We start from the raw sequence: 20,839 nt of genomic DNA, 5'->3' as shown, positions 1-20,839 counted from the left end.
AGGTCATTATTTCATATCTATCTGAGACAATTATTGTTACCATCTCATGGTTGCTCACTGGTCAATTTGAAGTGAGTGGTGTCAGACACATTTCTAATGTATAGGTGCCATATCACAAAAATCACCAGTACGTTTGATACTTCTGACAATTTCAGCTAAGAGATGAAGATCTGAATGAGCCTGGTCAATGAACATAAGGTTGGCCTCTCCAGGTTATGACTGAGAGGTATCAGCAGGAAGAAGCTTGTGCTGGCTACTCTCCATGTTGGTACCTATTGTGTAGACACAAGCCCTCTGCTGGCAGAAATAATCAAAACCTCCCTTGGAGAGCACTCTGCTAGGCACTTTGGAATGCATGGTAATCTGGCCTGTTCTCAAGAAGCCAGCACGTTACATCAGTGACTCTTGTTAATTTCTGCCTGGTGTCAAACCTTTCATTCCTGAGCAAGGTCAAAGACAGAGTGGTAGTGCACTGACTCTGGCAGCACCTAACCTCAGAAGATGTCCTAGATTTTTCGAGGTTGGCACAGAGTCAAAACAGCGTGGGTTGTACTGATAGACAAGTCCTAGTGGCAATGAACTAAGGTGAGACAATGACACTCATGCTACTTGCTTTCTTATCCACCTTTGACGCTATTGATCATGAGCTGCAGGTAACTCATTTATATGTGCTGGCAAGAGGTGGTAGAATTAGGCTAATATAACTTCTTTCCTTTCTAGAAAGGCTCAGTTATGATGAGCAGCTGCTTCTCCTCCCTAAGAGCTCTGACATGCAGAGTACCTCAGGGCTGAGTCCTATTTCTGCTTCTGTTTAACATCTACTTGATGACATGGCTTGTGATGCCAACAATATGCTGATGACATGCAGCTCTATGTATCTCTCAGGCATCACTTTCTCACAGGCTATGGCACCTGAGGGAATTGAGAGCCTGGATGAAGACCAGCTGGCTCAAACTGAACACAGGGGACACTGAATTAATGCTAAGTGAAGAAGGTAAATGGGAACATCAGCACCTCTTCCTCCATCAAGGGCTTGTGACTGTACTAGGATAATGCAAAGTCTATGGACTCCTCACTGACTTGGGAAAATCAAATTGCAGCTAGAAGAGACTATTTCCACCTGCAGCTAGCAAGACTCCTCCTATTCCTGTTGGACAAGGACCTGCCATTAGTGTTTGTCGCCTCCATATTGGATTATTGCTGCATGTGCTCTTTCTCTTTCTTAGCACAGACAAATTGATAAAGCTGGTAAACAGCACAGTGACTTATTTCCTGAGTGTAACAGTCCAAAGAGACTATATTATGTTTTGCTACCTGCACTGGTTCTCCTTGTATCACCAGATCAGTGCTGAGTTTTGGTATTGATTCACAAAGCTGTCAATGAGATATGTCCAGGTTATTTTCAAATGATACTTCTCAGGCAACCTGTTTAGCAGGTTACTGTTGTTGGAATTCAGATCTGGATTTGGGAGAGCAGGAGGTAGATCGTCTCAACAACACAACCCAGGACTCTGGAATGCATTCCCCAAAGAAGCTGGGAAGAACCTTACTCTAGCTATTTTTCAGGTCATGCTTTAAGATCCATCTCTCCTTCACCAAAAAAATTTCCAAACCACCAAGGCAAAAGAAAACAGAGTGGCACGCTCAGAAGTAACTTAGAATTAATTTTTCTATGTTCTGAAAGTAATTTAGAGCAGGATGGGTTGCTGACAAGAACCCAACCTAGAGGTCCTGCTTATACCTCGATGATGAACAACCCTCATGGTGGGTGAAATCTTGTGCCCGATGAAGTCAATGGCAAAACTCCCATTGACTTCAGTGGGGCATGATTTCACCCGGTGGTTTTTAATCCTTGTAGGTTTTTTACATAGCAATAGTCATTTTTATAATGGTTTATAAATGGATATCCTGTCATCCAGCACCTTTCAGGAACAGTAGATTTACTTGGAAATAAGGTGCATTTGAATGGCTCCTTTGTGTTTTAAAATCTTGATAGAAAAGCATTATTTTAATTAATGACATAAATTTTAATTTTTCACATATGCCTTCTCTTTGTAAATGAAACCCTAAAATGACACCTATTTTGCTAAAAGTTATTCATGTTTCAGAGGCAGTGTCTGATGGAAATTAGCCTTCAGTGGTGTCTTTGATGGCAGTATGAAAGCAATACAAATGTAAATTGAGCAAGTATATATTTAAATGTAATTTTCAATTTAATAATGAATAAGGAAAACACCATTTTAATTTAATTTCCCACCCTGATGTTTTAAAAAGCAAATGGTTTTGCAAAGGCCTCTTTTTAGTCCTTTTCACTGCAGTTGTGAGGCAGAAGTGATTTAGTTGAAGAGACTATCTCCTTTTGTTGGTGTTTAGCTGTGACCGTCTGTTGCAAATGTTCTGCAAAGGAGATTACTTCTAACTACTTTACATTGTCGCTTGCAGACTGTAACTCTCTGTTGCCCAAGTGCCTTGGTGTGGAACTATTCCACGAATGAAAGTAAGAGCATTAATCCAGGTTCTCCTCTGGATTTACTTCAAGTTGCTCCATCTAGTTTACCTATGCCAGGTGGAAATTCAGCATTTAATCAGCAGGTAGGCTTGTTTTTACAGGGCAAAGGTCTATATTCTGTGTACCTTCAAAAATGTAATATTTTATGCTCATTAAGACTAGCAGGTTTAGGTATGCCTATAGTCTTGCTTTGGGATTAGTTACATGTTAGCTTTAGAATTGTATTAGTTAAGGTGTACTAAATTGTTTGGGAAATCTTTAATCCAAACAATCCCATCATTCATAAAGTATTGTGCATTTGAATTGCAGTATTGTTAATGCTTTCAAAGTAAAGATCTTGAGTTAATTTAAATTGATGTTATTTAATGGCACAAAACAAAAAACAGCAGACTTGTTGCAGCTGCCAGTAAAATGAAACATTCATGACCTGAAAACTTACATTCAACCCAACAATACTGTATGAGTGAAAGTCCTGAAAGGAAGATATTTCAGTATAGATAATGTTTAAAAAAAATCAAATCAGTTGAACATTCTGTGCTTGAGGGTACTTTTTTCCTAATATAGGAAACATTGTGATACACTGTTGTATGCATAAGTAAGGTAGAGAAATGTGCTTGAGATGAGAATTGTGGCTTCCCAGCCACTAGCTAATGAGCAACAATAATCTTTTTAGGTTCGGGCAAAGATTTATGAAGTAGAACAGCAGATAAAACAACGAGGTTGTGCTGTGGAGGTGCGATGGTCTTTTGACAAGTGCCAAGAATCAACGGCAGGTAAAGCAAATCAAATGCAAAGTAAATCTTGAAAAATTTGGGTCCTAGGTTTTGCATATTTGTGTGTGTTTGGGCTTGACTACATCACGTTGTGATTAATTTTAGGCGTAGATTTGATAGACTGACACAAAGTAACAGGCCCCATGTATTTTTTTCGTTTTTGGATTGGTGGTGTGTTAGCATAAATGTTAGTCGGGAGAGACCATTACAATTCAGGTTCTGGGCTTAGTGAATCCTAAACTCTTGGACCAAGTGGGGATATGAAATTTGCAGAAATAGCCTCCTCAGTCCATAGGGGATAATCTTCCATGACTCTCCTGCTGACACAGGGCTTAGTGGTTTTGGGCTCCTGAGGGAAACCGTATGTAACCCATCTGAACTGTATGGTTGGTCACTGTGAGAAGGGAGGATGTAAAGATCCTTGTGGGTGGGAGTGTTCCAAGAAGGGCAGTGAGGACACCACCTAAGGACTAGAGAAACTTTCAGTTTTAATAGTAGGGTGTGTATGTGCATGGATTTCTGGTAACAGACAGGATCTGGTTAATATCTAGATGTATTTTTAGAATACAAGAAAGTATTTAGCATACCACATCTTTCATAACTGGATCAGCTATTTCTCACTAAACATTACCTTCTACAGCTTTGGTGGGCTGCAGTAGCTCAGAGGATTGATAGAGAGTGAGAGCCTTTGGTCTTAAGTCATTGGTTCAAATCTAGCCCAGGTTGATAGTGACTGACTACTCCTTTTTTTTTGCTTTTCAGAGACCAGTGGGGAAGTTAATTTGATTTTAGTCATGTTGGCTGAGGACAAGTGTCCATGTCATCATATCAGCCACCCAAATTAGCACTTTCATAGTACCATAAACGTAAAATTCAACTTCCCTCCTTTTTAGGGATGGGGTGGAGATGGCTTTTGTGTCCATTTTACCCAGACATTAGTGCTGTGTATATCCAGTGAAGACTTAGATTTAACAAAGAATTTTTCTGGTAAACTATTTGGTTACTTTTTTTTTTTAAACTTCCATACCTAGGGGTCACCATCAGCCGAGTTTTGCATACACTGGAGGTCTTGGATCGACACTGTTTTGACAGATCAGATTCCAGCAATTCAATGGAGACTCTTTATCACAAGATTTTTTGGGCAAACCAGAACAAAGATAACCAAGAGGTAATTAATGTTCTCCCAACCAACTTCAAAAATTGTAGGCTCATGATTCCCTTATTCATTTCAATTATTTTAGAAAAGTTTGGCCCTAAACTTTCATGTCTTTGTTTAGTTTACATGCATTGGCTGATAAAGTTGTTAGGAAAAAATGGTTCCTCGTTGTTATGAGACTTCTTTAGTGTTATATGAGCTAAGCCCTTTTTTATAAGGAATACTCTTTCTCCACTGGCATAGCTCCCTTCCCCCTCATTGTGAATAGAGGGAAAGGAGAGATTCCCAACCCGCTGCTTCCCTCAAACTATCCCCTCTCAACAGGTACAACTCATATTATTATTTTTAATAATCCTCTTTAGGAACCCCAGATCACATTCCCCCTGGGGCTGCTCCAAGAGGCTTACTGGTGCTCTGGACAGAGGCGGATTAGCCACTGGGCCCATGGGGCTCGGGCCCAGGGGCCCCGGAGAACTGGAGGCCCCTGGCTTCTGCTCAGCAGGTGGGGTGGAGGAAGCCCCCTCACTCCCAGACCCTGCCCCCACAGCAGCACCCCCTGCACCTGGCAGAAGCTGCAGGATGGGGGAAGCCCTCCCCCCATCAGTGCCTCCCCCAGAAGTGCCTCTCCCGTCCCCAGCAGAAGCCCCACCCCCTGTGATCCTGACCCTGGCAGAAGGCATGTGACGGGAGAAGACTCCCTGGCAGAATCCCCCAGGCAGGGGTAGCCCCCACAGTGGGTCCCAACCCTGTCTCTGGCAGAGGAAGCCCCCAGTGCCCTGACCCTGGTCTCCGGTAGAAGGGCGGGGCGGGAGAAGCCCCAGCACCCCGATCCTGGTCCCCTGCAGAAGTGTGGCACCCAGACCTCCACTGCAGCCCCGGGACTAGAGGAGCTCTCACTCCCTGCTACGGCCCAGGGGCTATGGCTCAGGGACAGAGCTTTTCCAGCCTTGTGGCTGCTGCAGTGGGCGGGGGGGAGGGGAGAAAGGAGCAAATGGGTCATGGGGAGGTCGGAATGGTGGGGGGAACCGCTGGGTGGCATAGGGATGGTGTCCCAGGGAAGGGGCAGAAAGGGGTCGGGTGTGAGTAGGCCCATAGATGGAAGGGGCACTACGGGGCGGGACTACAGATGAATGGGGTGGGAAGGAGCCCCCCCCCACTTGCTCTGGCCCAGGGTCAGTGAAATAGGTTCTGCAGAAGGCTATGGGATCAAACTTCTGCTCATAATGTGTTAGTCCAGCACTATCCACTTCAAACAGTTCCAAGAATCTGTCAAAGCTGCCTTCAGCCTAATAAACAAATCCTTCATTTATATAATTTCACAGCATGACTATAGGGCATTATATGTGTGTTGTAACAGGAATTCTATCACCACAGTCTCTATTCTGGTTGCCAGCTGCAAATTCTGATATATTAAATTAATTAGATGAAAATAAAATAGAATTAACTGAAAAGCATATACATAGGTGTAAAATCCTGTTCCAATGGGAGTTTTGCTGTTGACGTCCGAGGAATCAGGCGCTCACTCAGAGTGTTTAAGCCTATTGCATGATCTTCCACTCCCTTCCTTCGTCATCCCTTGCTGTATTAAGATTAATTTAGGACTGTATTCTGTTATCCTTACTCATGCAAGTGTTCCACTGAAATTTCATGCAAATATGACTTGTGAGTAAGGTTTTGATGGATCAAGCCTTTAGGTTCCTGTAGCAAAGTGAAAATTGGGATCCAGGCAGGGATGCTGTAACAATTTGTACAGAAGGTGCTGCGAGCCATTGAATCAAACTGTAAACCCTTTATATAATGGAAACCACTTCAAGGCACTGGGTGCTACCACACCTCCAGCACCCCTAGTTTCAGTACATATGGATCCAATTACAAAGTGGATTAAATAGTTAAGTAGATACTGGTACAGAACCTTTCAACACATTTGATTCTAGTGGTTGTTTTGTGTATAAATAGACAATTGTGGCCCTTACATAGTTTGGTAATTTTAGAACTACAGAAAGATCCCCTTCAAACTACATATATTAGACTCCTGTATGTGGATGGTTGGAAGGATTTATTGTTCTGCTCGGGTCCAAGAGGAGGCATTTACTTCAGTGGAGTCAGACTGAAATGATGGTGGGGAAAGAGAGAGGAAGAAGAAATGTTAAAGCAAGAAGATGAATTTGCTGAGGGTTCTCAATCATGGAGAAGAAGCTGGGAGTTTTCCCCAACAAAAGTCTGAAACTCTTAAACTACAAGAAAAGTGGCACCCTTTGCTGCTCCTAGCATTTAGCATTTTCTTTTCATGTTCCTTCTTTGGGTCAGGTTATTTGGCTCTTCCTTATTGCTCCTGTGTTTCCCCGGGTCTGAACTGAGTCCTCCTCATCTGTCTATATTTTACAAAATGGCATTGCTGGCAGCAAGATGGAATTTCTCCATCCTTATTGTGTGTCTGCTTCTCTTTTTTTCTTTTTCTTTTTCTCTTTTATGGTCTGTTTTGTCATTCCCATTATTTTTCTCTTCTGGCACCTGTTTGTCTCCTCTTGCTCTCCTTTTACCCTCACTCTTGCCTCTTCTCTCCCCTCACATATCTCCAGCATTTCTTTGTACCACCACTTTCTCCTGGCTCTCCACCTGGGCTGACTTCCTCCTGGCCTCTCTGACCCTCTTTGTGCCTTTCTGCCTGTGTTCTGCATACCAGATTCACTGTTCCAAACTGCCAGATCTGCTCCTATGATTCTGAGGGGAGGAGGGGAGGTCTTCTTGATGTGCATGTCCCAGGCAGGCAAAGCTGGGAGCAGAGGGATGCTGCAGAAGCGGGTCCACAGTGTGAGGTCAGGCTGAGCATTGCACCCACACGGGGTGTGTATGTGTGTGTAAGTAAAAGATAGTGAGTGGGGGTTAGCACTTTGCCCTGTCCAAGGAATAGATGTTTCAAACCAATTGTTTGACTCCCTGTAACTTCTTTTTAGTGATCTTGGGCTCTTACTAAGGCCTGGCCTACACTAAGGGTGGAGGTCGAACTAGGGTACGCAAGTTCAGCTACGCGAATAGCGTAGCTGAACTCGAAGTACCCTAGTTCGAACTACTTACCCGTCCTTGGAGCCCGGGATTGAAGTCCGCGGCTCCAAGGTTGACTCCGCCACCGCCGTTTACAGTGGTGGAGTTCCGGAGTCGACCGGAGCGCGCGGGGAGTTCGAACTATCGCGTCTAGATTAGATGCGATAGTTCGAACTCCGAGAAGTCGAACTCACCGCGTCGACCCGCGCGGCAAGTGTAGCCAAGGCCTATGTATATCAGTAACTATTGGCTTGTGCACCCTTTTGTTCCTGTATGTGTGGGGTGAGAGTATTCAGAAAAGTTTTGTGCCCAGCAGCAACCTTTGTGACACTTAGGGCCAGATTTTTTTCAAAGGAGCTTAGTACCAAATGTGTTGAGCTCTCTTGAAAACAAACACCCCCCCCCACCATTATTTTTGGTGTCTAAATGGGAGCTGAGCTCTCTTGAAAATTTGGCCCCAGTTCTGGATGCTGAACTTTTCTGTTTAAAATCTGGCCCTTCCTTTGCAGAGCAGGTAGGGTTGCCAAATTTCTATTGGCATAAAACTGAATACCGTAGCCCCTTCCCTTCCCAGAGCCCCTGCCTCTTCCCAAGGCCTGGCCCTGCCCCCACTCACTACATTCCCCCTCCCTCGGTGGCTCTCTGTCCCTCACCCTCACTCAGTTTCACTGGGCTGGGGCAGGGGATTGGGGTGTGGGAAGGGGTGAGGGCTCTAAATGGGAGTGTGGGCTCTGGGGTGGGGCACGAACTTACGTTGGGCGGCTCCCGGTCGGTGGTGCTGCGGGACTAAGGCAGGCTGCCTGCCTGTCCTGGGTCCATGCTGCGCCCTGGAAGTAGTCAGCAGGTCTGGCTTCTGGGGCGGCGGGGCTGGAAACTCCACAGAGTGTGCTGCTCTTGCCTGCAGGCACTGCCACCTCCCCTAGCTCCCATTGCCTGGGAACCGGCTAATGGGAGTATGGAGCTGATGCTCAGGGTGGGGGCAGTGCACGGAGCCCCGTACCCCCCCACCTAGGAGCCGGACCTACTGGCCACTTCCAGGGCACAGCGTGGTGCCCAGGACAGGTAGGGACTAGCTTGTATTAGCCCCGCAGCACCGCCGACCGGGCTTTTAATGGCCCAGTCAGTGGTGCTGACCAGAGCCACTGGGGTCCTGAATGCCTGGTCACCCTAAGACAGAGGTGGGCAAACTATAGCCTGTGGGCCACATCCGGCCGAGCTCCTGGCCTGGGAGTCAGGAAGGGGAAGGGGTTGGATGGGGCAGGGGTCCCCAGGGGCAGTCAGGGGACAGGGAAAAGGGGTGGTTGGATGGGGCAGGGATGAGAGGAGGGGTTGGATGGGGTGGTGGGGTGTGGGGGCGGCCAGGGGACAGGGAGCAGAGGTGTGTGGATGGGGCAGGGGTCCCAGAGGGCCGTCAGGGAACGGGGTGGGGGGTGGATGGGGCAGGAATCCCGGGGGGGCTGATAGGAAGTGTGGGCCGGGCCACGACCCCCTCCCCTAACCAGCCTTCTATACAATTTATGAAACCCAATGCAGCCCTCAGGCCAAAAAGTTTGCCCGCCCCCGCCCTAAAAACAGGCCATTTTCTGAAGGCTTTGAAATGGAAACTTTATTCCAGTATATGGTGGTGGTTATGAGGCATTTTCACAGTAAACTGTTGAAGTCAAACATACTTGGGCGTTGGTTATATCGCATCAGCTGGTTAGAGGAATTAGGAAGAAATAAACACATTTATGCCAGTTAGTTTAGAGACTTTAGTTTTCCCCTCCTGTCCTTCCTGATTGGCTCCTAGGCTTATGTTAAATTGCAAAGTGATCCCTTAAACTAGCAGAACCTGATTAGGGTTTTCAAAGAATTGTAACTTGCTGCTTGATATGATGCGTAAGTTGACTAACAGGAAGTGGGAGAGCCTTGTATTTCTGATGGGCTGTTTTTCCAGTGTTTGAGTATTATCTGATATTTGAGTTTTTAAGAGTGGAAAAAATTACCACTTATGATGTATGTTGTCATCTGCACACTGACTTTCAGAGAGCTCCTGCATCTTAATAACTGACAGGTGTATGGTGACCATGCGTATAATGTAAATCGTGGTCTCTGTATTAGTTAGTCCATGTACCTTGTACATAATTTAGGAAAGTGCAGTTGAGCCACTAGGTGGCAGTTTGTTATTAGGCACCTTTACGGGCCTTGCAAGTTTACTTCTACACAAAGGTAAAGATGAAGTACAGCTGGTATAAGTCACCTACTCAAGAGATGATAGATCCATACTCAGCTAGAATGCCTCCGACTTGTATCTTGTCTTGATTTCAGTCCCTGTGTTTGCAACAAGAAGCTCTCAATCATGGGCTTATGCTTGTACTCCTATTTTTAGCTAACCATTTATGTAACATTGTGGCCTGTCCTTGTTTTTTATTGTGCTCACAGCACCAGAGTATCTGCACACTAACAATTATTTAAAACGGGTCGGCAACCTTTCAGAAGTGGTGTGCCGAGTCTTCATTTATTCACTCTAATTTAAGGTTTCGCATGCCAATAATACATTTTAACATTTTTAGAAGGTCTCTTTCTACAAGTCTATAATATATAACTAAAGTATTGTTGTATGTAAAGTAAATAAGGCTTTTAAAATGTTTAGGAAACTTCATTTAAAATTAAATTAAAATGCCGAGCCCCCTGAACCGGTGGCCAGGACCCGGGCAGTGTGAGTGCCACTGAAAATCAGCTCGCATGCCGCCTTTGGCACACGTACCTTAGGTTGCTTACCCCTGATTTAAAGCAAAATTCAGTATAAAGGACTGTATGTGCTATCCCTCATTGATGGGAAGCCACTGTAGCATGTATGGCATTTTTTTCCTACTTCCATGGTTGGTGAATTGCAAAACTTCATCATGAAAATAGTAAATTATGGTAGTGTTTGTTTTACACTATAGGAGTGCCCCAAAAGTGCTAGGCACTGTACAGAAAATACAGGGAAGATGCACCCCCTGCTAAGAAGACTTTAGAATTGAAGAGACCAAAAAAAAAAACAGGTGACCCAACATACATGCATGTTTGGAGTGGTGCTTTGCCACCAACATATTTTATTGGTTCCAGGAAAGATTTTTTTTTTTTAATGGAAGAAGTAAAAATAAATATTTTTATTTCTTTCAGATGCAATGGAACAAATGGCTTTTAGGGAGAGATTTTAATGAGGGTAGTGGAGTGGCCTGGTAAACCAGTTGAGGAAGCGCACTCCAAGCATGGAGGTAGTGTGACAAAACAAATGTGGAAGTGGTTGTGGGGAAAATGAATGATGGGGCATCAAGGCTGGAAGAGTTTTAGAGCTGGGGGTAATGTGACAAGGCAAGTGTGGAGAAGCAAAGGTGTTGAGTGAAAGTGTAAGGTAGGGCCTTGAAGTTTAAACTTTGATGCAGTGGAGAAGTAGAGGATCAAGAGGGAGGTGATGTAGTCAGACTGGGCCAGACAGATGGTCTCACCAGCTTCGTGAGCACATGGGGTAGCTGAGAGGGGGAATTGCAGAAGACCTCCCTTGGAGTGAGTGTGTGTGTGTGTGTGTAAATGGCATCAGTGACAGAGAATGGGGAAGTGAAGAAGCTATGGGCTGAAAAATAGGGGTTCAGCTTTGGCTATGCATGTTTGAATTACAGTGATGTTTGCAGGGGAGGAGGTACATAAATGGATTGAGTAAGACAGTGGGCAGGCTGATTTGGAGAATCATCGTCATAAAGATTGTATTTTGAAACTGCGTGAATAGATGAGGTCACCGAAAATGAGGCTCTAGAGGGGGCAGAGTGGACTAAATACTGAGGCCTCTGTGGGATACTTGCAGAAAGTGGGTGCAGTTCTGCCCACCAAAAGAGTCATTGTGGGAGAGGCAGGAGGAGAACCAGGGAGGACGGCATCACAAAAGGCAAGGGAGGACAGCATTTCAGGCGGGAGGGGAGTGATCAGCAGAGATGGAGGATGGGAGAGTGTGTTGGCCATAACATTGTTAGGATGTGCTCTAATTAGAGAGACCCAGACTGTATTCATAATCTATCTTCATTTTGTGACCAGGACTAGTTGGCTCACAGCTGCATTGGGGGGAATAGATACCATATTGATGAAGTGAAACTTTAAGCAGGAGATGACCGATTGTTCCTGGTTTCTGATTGACTATATCTGTACCTTAGCAGGGTGATGGTCTCTGCATTACTAACTTTGAGCAAATTGGCTTGAGGAAACAAAAAAAAACAACAAAATAAAAAAAAACCACTCTGATGTGATCAGAGACTAGAGCACACATACTCTCTTTGCCTTATGCTTGCTTTCATGCGAGATACAGTAGATTTACCCAACTGTTTGTGTACAGACCAAAAAGCAGTGTTCAATCTGTCTGTCTCTGAGGCCTGGTCTACACTGGCGAGGGGTGGTGGGAGAAGATCAATCTAAGTTACGCAACTTCAGCTACGTGAAGTCGACGTACTTAGATCTACTCACCGCGGTGTCTTCAATGTGGTAAGTCAATGTCTGACGCTCTCCTGTCGACTCCGCCTGCGCCTCTTGCCCTGGTGGTGTCCCAGAGTCGACGGGAGAGTGCTCGGCAGTTGATTTATCGCGTCTAGACTAGATGCGATAAATCGACACCCCCCCCCCCCACCTGCTGCCCCTTCGATCCAGCAGGTAATGTGGACCAGCCCTGATATTTAACAAGAAGCTGTCTCTTCAGTTCCTTGTTATCATAGTACTACTCCGGTGAATTCTTTAAAACCAAAGCATATGGTCTGAGCTCTCCTACTATTTTTATCTCATAATGCCTTACTGAAATTCATATGATGAGAGAGTGAGTGTGTTATGCTAAGCACAGTGATTAACAGTTCACGCCAACAGTTCATTTACAACAGTTCAGCTCCACTGACTTGAGTGGAATTGCTTCTAATTCTGAGCAGTGTGATAGAATTGGGCCCTAAGTATATATGATACAGCAGAGGTAAATATGACTGAAACAGCTACTTTCCATTGACTTAACAGCAATTGTGTGTTCCATGATAACCAACCCCCAAGCAAAAAATTGTATCAGCGAAGATTTTTAAAAAAAACTGTGTGTCCATGCAGCTTGATATGTAATTTGAGATTGCATGTATATCTGTAGAATTGTTGTGCTCGGCTCAGAAATGACTAGTGCTATAAATATTATGACACAGGTGTAATATTTAAAAAAAAATATTGTGTGGGCAGCCCTCCATTCCAGTCAGGCAATTTTAAGCAAGATTAAATGTTTACTAAAATCAGCTAGATTTCAAATGAGTGGTTAAGTATAGTAAGAGTGCCTTTTAATCCCTCCCTTTTAGCTGCTAAAATGCCTCTGGAGGTTTGGATTAAAAATAGGGCCCTTAGAAACATTGAGGCAGTATCCCACAAAGGCAGCCTAATGCACAGGGATATAGTACCAATTTCTTTCTGGACCAGGGGTCGGCAACCTTTCAGAAGTGGTGTGCCGAGTCTTCATTTATTCACTCTAATTTAAGGTTTCACGTGCCAGTAATACATTTTAACGTTTTTAGAAGGTCTTTCTATAAGTCTATAATATATAACCAAACTATTGTTGTACGTAAAGTAAATACGTTTTTAAAAATGTTTAAGATGCTTCATTTAAAATTAAATTAAAATGCAGAGCCCTTTGGACCAGTAGCCAGGCCCAGGCAGTGTGAGTGCCACTGAAGTGCCAGAGGTTGCCTACCCCTGTTCTGGAACTTAGGTGTAGGGTTGCAACAAGATGTATGGAAGTCATAAATTATGTTTAACACTCAGCAGCAGTTGCTTGACTTGCATGACTAGCAACTATCTGGTTTTAAAGTAATCCCATAACTTCCTTTTCATGTTTGTGCACTGGAATTTAGTTTGGGCAAAATCATCAACCTTCTGCACAGCCTGAGTAATGGGGCTGTGTACTGAATTGTCCCATGGGATTGTGAATAAAGGAATTCTCATCCTCATCCCCGCAGGGCCATGGAGTGGCTGTGTAGATGCTCAGGGATGCACACTGTGCTTTTGCACATAGTGCGCTTCCATGCTTGACCCTCCAAAACCTGCAGGGAAGGACATCTGCCAGGCACGGATGTCAAGAGCCTGGCCAAGGAAGCCATGGTCTGCTCAGGGGGTATTACTGTCTGCACAGGCTCTCCAAATACTTCCTCATCTCCCATCCTTCACAATTAAATGGAAAGGCACTGGTATCACTACGTCCAGAACTGTGTGTGAGGGAAAAGGATGGCAGGATTTCCCCTTTTGTGAGTTTCTCTTCTAGGTAGCTTAAAAAGTACAATAATGCTGCTGCTGCTACACCATGTGGCATGCAACTCTCTTTGATAGTGCCATGACTTGAAAGTGACAGTTTAACTGAGCTTATCAGGCAGTATGGTCTGGTGGTTGGGGCACCACAGTGGGAGCCAGGAGACTGGTGGTCCGTTCGTTACTGTCTCTCACCGAGTCATTTAGGCCAGAGATTTCAAAACTGTCCCCTAATTTTGGATACTCAGTATCTAAATACCCTAGTTTTAAGACGCCTACATCCAACTGAAGTCAATGGGAATTGTGGGCGCCCAGCAGCTATGAAAATTTAGCCTTCTGTGACTTGAATAAAACACCCCCAAACAGCATAACAAAAATTATGGTGGAGCCTAATGAAAACTTTAGTCTTAACCTCTGTATGCTTCATCTACATCTTCATCTCTGTGCTTATCTACACACTGACATAATCAGATGAAAAACACTACGTAAGTGGTAAATATTGTTTTACATGGTGTTTTTTTTCTTGTGTAGTTTTCTATAAAAGTGTGTAAAATTAGTTATTGTTTAGGTTATTGCTTTTTTTCCCTCCTACGGAAAAATTGATAGTTACAGATCAATGTTACACAAAAGTCATTTTTACAAGCGAATGTTGCATTTTAGTCCGTAGGTCCTAACAAAAATAGTTTAGAAGGTGATTTATCTTGATATTTGTTATGAGACTTCAGCTCATCAATATATGTTCCTCTCAGTACTTTGCCATAATTTATTCTGAATACTGAAAAGCCCGACAGATTCCTATAAATCCCACCCCGGGTCCCTTTTTAATCTCTGTGCATTTCAAGAACAGTCCAGTTACCTATTGTCAAGGTGCCAATTGTTGGACATCTTAGTCCTGTGGTGACACCATAATTGTAAAGACAGATATTAAGAGTCTGAGTGGAGTAGTCTGACCTGAGGTTGTTTATTTCCACATTGGCCTTACATCACTGTAACTCTTTGACTTTACTGGAGTTACTTCAGATTTGCAATGATATAAATAGGAGTGGAACAGAGCCCTCTGTCAGATACTGCATGTAAGTAAAGGTCCTTTGCCCTTTTCTTCTCTTGTAGGAGTGTGTAACTTTTCTCCTCACCTGTTATCCATCTCCTTTCTCCACGGTAATGCTGGTACTTTTGCTTCTGAGTGTGACACATTTTTGTGGTTCCTCTAGTCCTTTCTGCCTCTTGACACTAGAAGTGGACTTGCCAGACCAACCGTAATCTTTCTGTGATAGCAGACAAAGCATCTAAGGTTTTGCAGTCATTATTCCTGTTTCTATGTTCATAGGAACTAGCAGTTGGCATTTTTTTTTTAACTAGCGCTGACATTTGTGTTGGGAGCCGCCAACAACAATCGCTGGTAGTAGTGAAAATAGCAAGACCATGTAGAGGGTGGGTGGAAATGCCTAGCATGGCCTCTCTCAAAAGTGAACATCAGCACCATGCTCCCGCTCAGCTTCTGAGGGTGCTGGATGGCATTGATTAGCTGCTTTCCTTTATAAGTGCTGTGGTTGGGGCATTCCAGCTGAGCTGCAGTTTGCACTCTTTCTTTCTAGACCTCAGAGTGCTTAGCGGTTGATAGTCAGGTAACTACATTGCTTTTGGTTTTTGCTGGCATTTTAAACAAATGCCTCTCTGTGTATTTGATTTGACTTCCTGCCCTAAATAAATATTGCTCCAACTATGCGTAGGCAATCTAGTGCAGATAAAGCAATAACTAATCTGAGCCTTTGTTGAAATTTAAACCTAGATGAGGACACTTTGGGTTGGCTTTTTCTCCTAAATATAAATAGGTTCAATGGCCAATTTGTTTTGAAAATGTTTTTTTTCTTAATGACCCACTCAGCATTTTATATATTTGACTGAAGATAACTTTCATGGGCTGCAACAGACGTAACTGGGCATTTAGAGTAAAATTCATCCAGCTCCATAGGAGCTGTATAATCGCCCTGCCTCCAGTGCAGTGAATTGCTATCGTTCCCTAATATGGGGCTTGAGTAGCTGCCAAGTGAGCACACAGGGAGATTTGGTACCCCTTTCACACACAGTAGAACTAGGTTTTATGTTGGCTCTATGAAAGTCAACAGGGAGGAGGCTTGTGAGATGGGCCACGGTTGGTGAGTGGGTTTACAGTTATATGGGTCCAGCATCCAAAATCTCTGTATGGAAATGTAGCAGGACCATGCTCTCTGTTCAAGCCCAGTGGCTTGAGTGAGCACTGTGGGCCTCCACCGGTTTCTGGCGTTAGGCTGTGGAGAGGATATTGCCTCCCTTTCAACCTTGTGGCTTCCTGTTTACAGCAGTTTACTTCAGTTTTGCGCAAATATGGGTGAATTTTATTTTATTGAATATCTCCAAGATGCTATTAATAGTTATTCTTATAAACCATGAACGTTTACTTTAGAAGGGGATGGATGAAGGCTAACGTTTGTAAAGTGCTTTGAAGATGAAAAGCTCTGCATAATGCCCAAGCATTATTATTACTGTAAATGAACATAAAAATGTGTCATCTAGGAATTATCCCATAAAGTAGTTAAATGCAAGCCTGAATCCTGGCAAAATCACTGAAATGGTGTTGAAGGTATGTACAATTATAAAATGACAAACTACTTTTTCACACATTCAGTCTAACGCATCCTGAATAAATATTTGGACTGGGACCCTCCCTATTTTCATAGGTACATTAAGGACCTCTTCACAAATGAAATTATTAAAGGTTTTTTCATCCTTTGACAATTGCCAGAGAATTTGTATTCTTCCCATGCCAGGAAGTAATCTCTCTTTTTTTTTTTCGTCTGTACAACAAACACTCTCCCCTAAGCTTTGGTTTCTCTGGATTTTGTTGGTTTGTGTCACAACCCTCAGCAGTTGGGACTTTCTTTTAAATAGAAGAGAGGGTAGTTTAAGTTATAAATTATCGTTTTAATTGTTTCAGCCTCTTGGGTAATAAAATATTCACTTTTTAACCTTGTTCTAAGTATATCTAAGCAATAGAGATGCTTAGGAAATGAACACATTGTAGAGTTCATTTTATCATGTGGAAATTTATAATTGAAAACATATGAAATAATATTTTAAAAGGGACATTATTGGATTAAAAACATAAATTACTGAAGCTCCGTAGATAATTAAAAATGAGCCAAGATTTTCAGAAAGGGTGTTTAAAAGTTAGGTTTCTAAACCTGTGTTTAGGCAATAAGTGACCTTATCTTTAAGCGTGCTGACCATCTCACACTGAAGTTTCATTGAATTAATTGATGTCAGTGGGAGCTGCTGCATTCTTATCACTTCTGAAAAACAGCTCAATTAGGCCTTGGTCCTGTTCCATTGACTTTAATGGGAGTTTGCCAATGACATCGATGAGCAGAGGATCAAGCCCTTATCTGTGTGTCCAAATGTGGTTTTAGTAGCTGAACTTTTGGCATTCCTTTTCTTTAAAATATTGGCTAAAATTTTTTTAGAATCTATTTTTGAGATTTTTATTAGCATTCTATGTATTTTGCACAGTGAAAATAGCCTGGTCATTAACTTTTGCTTATAGTCAATTTTGCTATCACATTCTCTTCAGCTAGTAACTGCTACAGTGTTTGTTACAAACACAGTATGATAATACCTATCTTTCTTTTAAAAACATCTTGCCGCTGCCAACAAGAAAAATGATAGAAACATTTGTTTTAGATTTTTATAGAATCTCATATATACAACATCTAAAGGTCAAATTTGATCTGACTCTGTCCCTTAGATTCAGTGATCTGACAGCTGAACTGGTAGTCTATTTCTAGAGATTACTGGGTCAGTCCCTAATCCTGTAAGCACTTTGGGATACACAGGCAGTCCTTTTGACTTCAGTGGGACTTTTTATATGTACAAAGTGTGTATGTGTTTGCAGGATTAGAACCTACATAAGACCAGTCATACTGGGTCAGACCAGTGGTTCATCTAACCCAGTTTCCTATCTCTCACAGTGGCCAGGGCCAGGTGTCTGAGAAGGAATGAACAGAACAGGGCAATTTTGATAGATCCGCACCCCCTGTCCAGGGCTGGCTCCAGCTTTTTTGCTGCCCCAAGTGGCGAAGAGAAAGAAGGGAGGCGGGGAGCCGTGATCGGCGGCACTTCAGCGGCAGCTCTACTGCACTGCTTCATTCTTCAGCAGCAATTTGGCAGCTGGCTCTTCCCTCCGAGAGGGACTGAGGGACCTGCCGCCGAATTGCCGCCAAAGACCCGGACGTGCTGCCCCCTTCCATTGGCTGCCCCAAGCACCTGCTTCCTGTGCTGGTGCCTGGAGCCGGCCCTGTCCTTGTCACCCAGTCCCAGCTTCTGGCAGTTGGAAGATTAGGGACACCTGGATTATGGGGTTACGTCCCTGACCATCTTGCCTAATAACCCATTGTTGGACCCATCTTCCATGAACTTATCTAATTCTTTTTTGAGCCCAGTTATACTTTTGGCTTTCACAACATCCCCTGACAATGAGTTCCATAGGCTGACTGTGTGTTGTGTGAAAAGTACTTCCTTATGTTTTAAATCAGCTGCCGACTGGGGTGAAAGTAACTCTTTAGACTTACCAGTATGGGGGCTGGCTCTGGCCCCCCCTGAAGGCAGGGGCCATGAATGGAAGGACCAGGCTGAGGGTCAGCATACGCCATCCATGCTCTCTGGCCCATGCTGCCTGGGGCTCCAGCAGCGGTTTAAAGGGCCTGGGGCTCTGGTCGCCGCTGCTGCAGTACCGAAGGCCAGATCCCTGGGCCCTTTTAAATTGCTGGCCCAGGGGCAGCTGCTCTTTTTGTCTGCCCCCATCGGTGGCTGGGGGGGAGGGGACAATGATGTTAAAGTGCTGCCATGGTAGTGCTTTAAGGACAGTCCTTTGCCACAGCAGTGCTTTAATGTCTCTGCCCCTTCCCCATCCGTGGCTCTGCTGGTATGGATCCTACCAGCAGGGCCGCCAACGGGAGGCAAAAGGGGCAGGGATGTTAAAGCATTTGTATTTGCTTCTTACCGGTATGCTGTACTGGCTCACTTTCATCCCTGGCTGCCGATTAATTTAATCAGGTGACTCCCAAGTTCTTGTGTTAAGTGAAGGGTTGAATAACACTTCCCTATTCACTTTCTCCATATCATTCATGATTTTCTAGACCTCTCTCATATCCTTCCTTGGTCGTCTCTTCTCTAAGGGCTGGTCTACATTCGGGGGGGGGATCGAACTAAGATACACATCTTCAGCTATGCTATTCGCATAGCTGAAGTCGAAGTATCTTAGTTTGACTTACCTGGCCGTCCTCACGGCGGCGAGTCGACTGCTGCGGCTCCCCTGTCGATGCTGCTTACTCCTGCCGAGGTGGAGTACGGGCATTGATTCACGGATCGATTTATTGCGTCTAGCCGAGATGCGATAAATCGATCCCCGATAGATCGATTACTATCTGACGGGTAGTATAGACGTATCCTAAGCCAGAACAACACCAGTCTTTTAATCTCTCCTCGTCTGAAAGCTGTTCTTTACCCCTAATAACTTTTGTTGCCCTTCTCTGTACCTTTTCCAGCCTTGTTCAACAAGCAATGGAAAAGCAGGGATAAATTCTGAGCAAGATTATAAAGTTTAATAATTCAATCAGTACATGCTGAATTACTGTTTATTTGAAACTTGTCTATTTTTCTTCTCTGCTTCAGAAGTCCAGCATGAAATTCCTTCATGTCTAAGGGACGGTAATGCGCAAAATCACTCTTGTGAGGCAAAGTCCGCCCTGTTACATTAATAACATGAACAGTTTTTTAAAAAACAAACTGATCAAAGAATTTCTATTAGAAAAGTTTTAAAAGGACAATATTCTTCATAAATAATTTTTGTTGTCTAGTTTGCTTTTTTTTTAAAGCAAATGTGTAATACAATGTAGCATGTACCTCTAATCCAAGGCTTGTCTTCAGTCCTAGAGTATGTTGGTATAATGAGTAAAGGCTCTCCCATCTTCCTTTCACAACTTTCTTCCATTTGGTGGTCGCTGTCATGATGTCATAAATACATACACTATGTATACTATATTACTGTGTTCTAAGTGCTTTAGAACGAAAACAATAAAATTATGAACTGTGTCAGAAATAAATTTCCAGCATGTAGTATATAAATTGAGAGGTAGGAATCAGGGTCAGAGTCAGGTTGGAGTCGGAAACCAGAGATCAAGCAAGGTCTGGTGCTGCAGCAGGCCAAAGTCTGTGTGGCTACCTATATAACTTCTTGGGGCAACCCTTGGGGTTAAATGGGGTGCTTGGCCAATCAGAGGGTTGCAGGGTACCATCACTGGGGGTGTCTTGGGCAACACTTCCTACAGCACTTACTCTCCATAGTGCTCTTTATTATTTATTGCCCTTATATAAATTGATGGTACGCACACTTCTTGAATACTGTGTACAGTATCTCAAAAAAGATATACTGGCACTAGAAAAGGTTCAGAGAAGGGCAACTAAAATGATTAGGGGTTTGGAACGGGTCCCATATGAGGAGAGATTAAAGAGGCTAGGACTTTTCAGCTTGGAAAAGAGAAGACTAAGGGGAGATATGATAGAGGTATATAAAATCATGAGTGATGTGGAGAAAGTAGATAAAGAAAAGTTATTTACTTATTCCCATAATACAAGAACTAGGGGTCACCAAATGAAATGAATAGGCAGCAGGTTTAAAACAAATAAAAGGAAGTTCTTCTTCACACAGTGCAGTCAACTTGAGGAACTCCTTACCTGAGGAGGTTGTGAAGGCTAGGACTATAACAGTGTTTAAAAGAGAACTGGATAACCCCCATGAATTTAAGTCCATTAATGGCTATTAGCCAGGATGGGTTAGGAATGGTGTCCCTAGCCTCTGTTTGTCAGAGCGTGGAGATGGATGGCAGGAGAGAGATCACTTGATCATTACCCGTTAGGTTCACTCCCTCTGGGGCACCTGGCATTGGCCACTGTTGGTAGACAGGATACTGGGCTAAATGGACCTTTGGTCTGACTCAGTGCAGCCATTCTTATGCTCCCTGGCTGTGCATTTGCATGGGCTTCTGGGTGCCACTGTTG

The 20,839-nt window shown here is 43.8% G+C and overlaps 1 protein-coding gene across 12 annotated transcripts in view; it reads left to right on the top strand.

Moving 5' to 3' along the window:
- Positions 1-20,839, top strand: part of MED12L (mediator complex subunit 12L) — a 330,165-nt gene that overhangs the window by 80,826 nt on the left and 228,500 nt on the right. For all 12 annotated transcript variants that reach the window (XM_039487294.1, XM_039487298.1, XM_039487297.1 and 9 more), the window contains 3 exons: positions 2,443-2,592; positions 3,183-3,282; positions 4,314-4,450. In XM_039487294.1, coding sequence (XP_039343228.1) covers positions 2,443-2,592; positions 3,183-3,282; positions 4,314-4,450 — 387 coding nt within the window. The remainder of the gene's footprint in view (positions 1-2,442; positions 2,593-3,182; positions 3,283-4,313; positions 4,451-20,839) is intronic.

Source organism: Mauremys reevesii, linkage group 9, assembly GCF_016161935.1.
Source record: "Mauremys reevesii isolate NIE-2019 linkage group 9, ASM1616193v1, whole genome shotgun sequence".
NCBI lineage: Eukaryota > Metazoa > Chordata > Testudines > Geoemydidae > Mauremys > Mauremys reevesii.
Note: the sequence above shows the minus strand (reverse complement) of the source record. Positions and strands in the feature narration are given on the sequence as shown.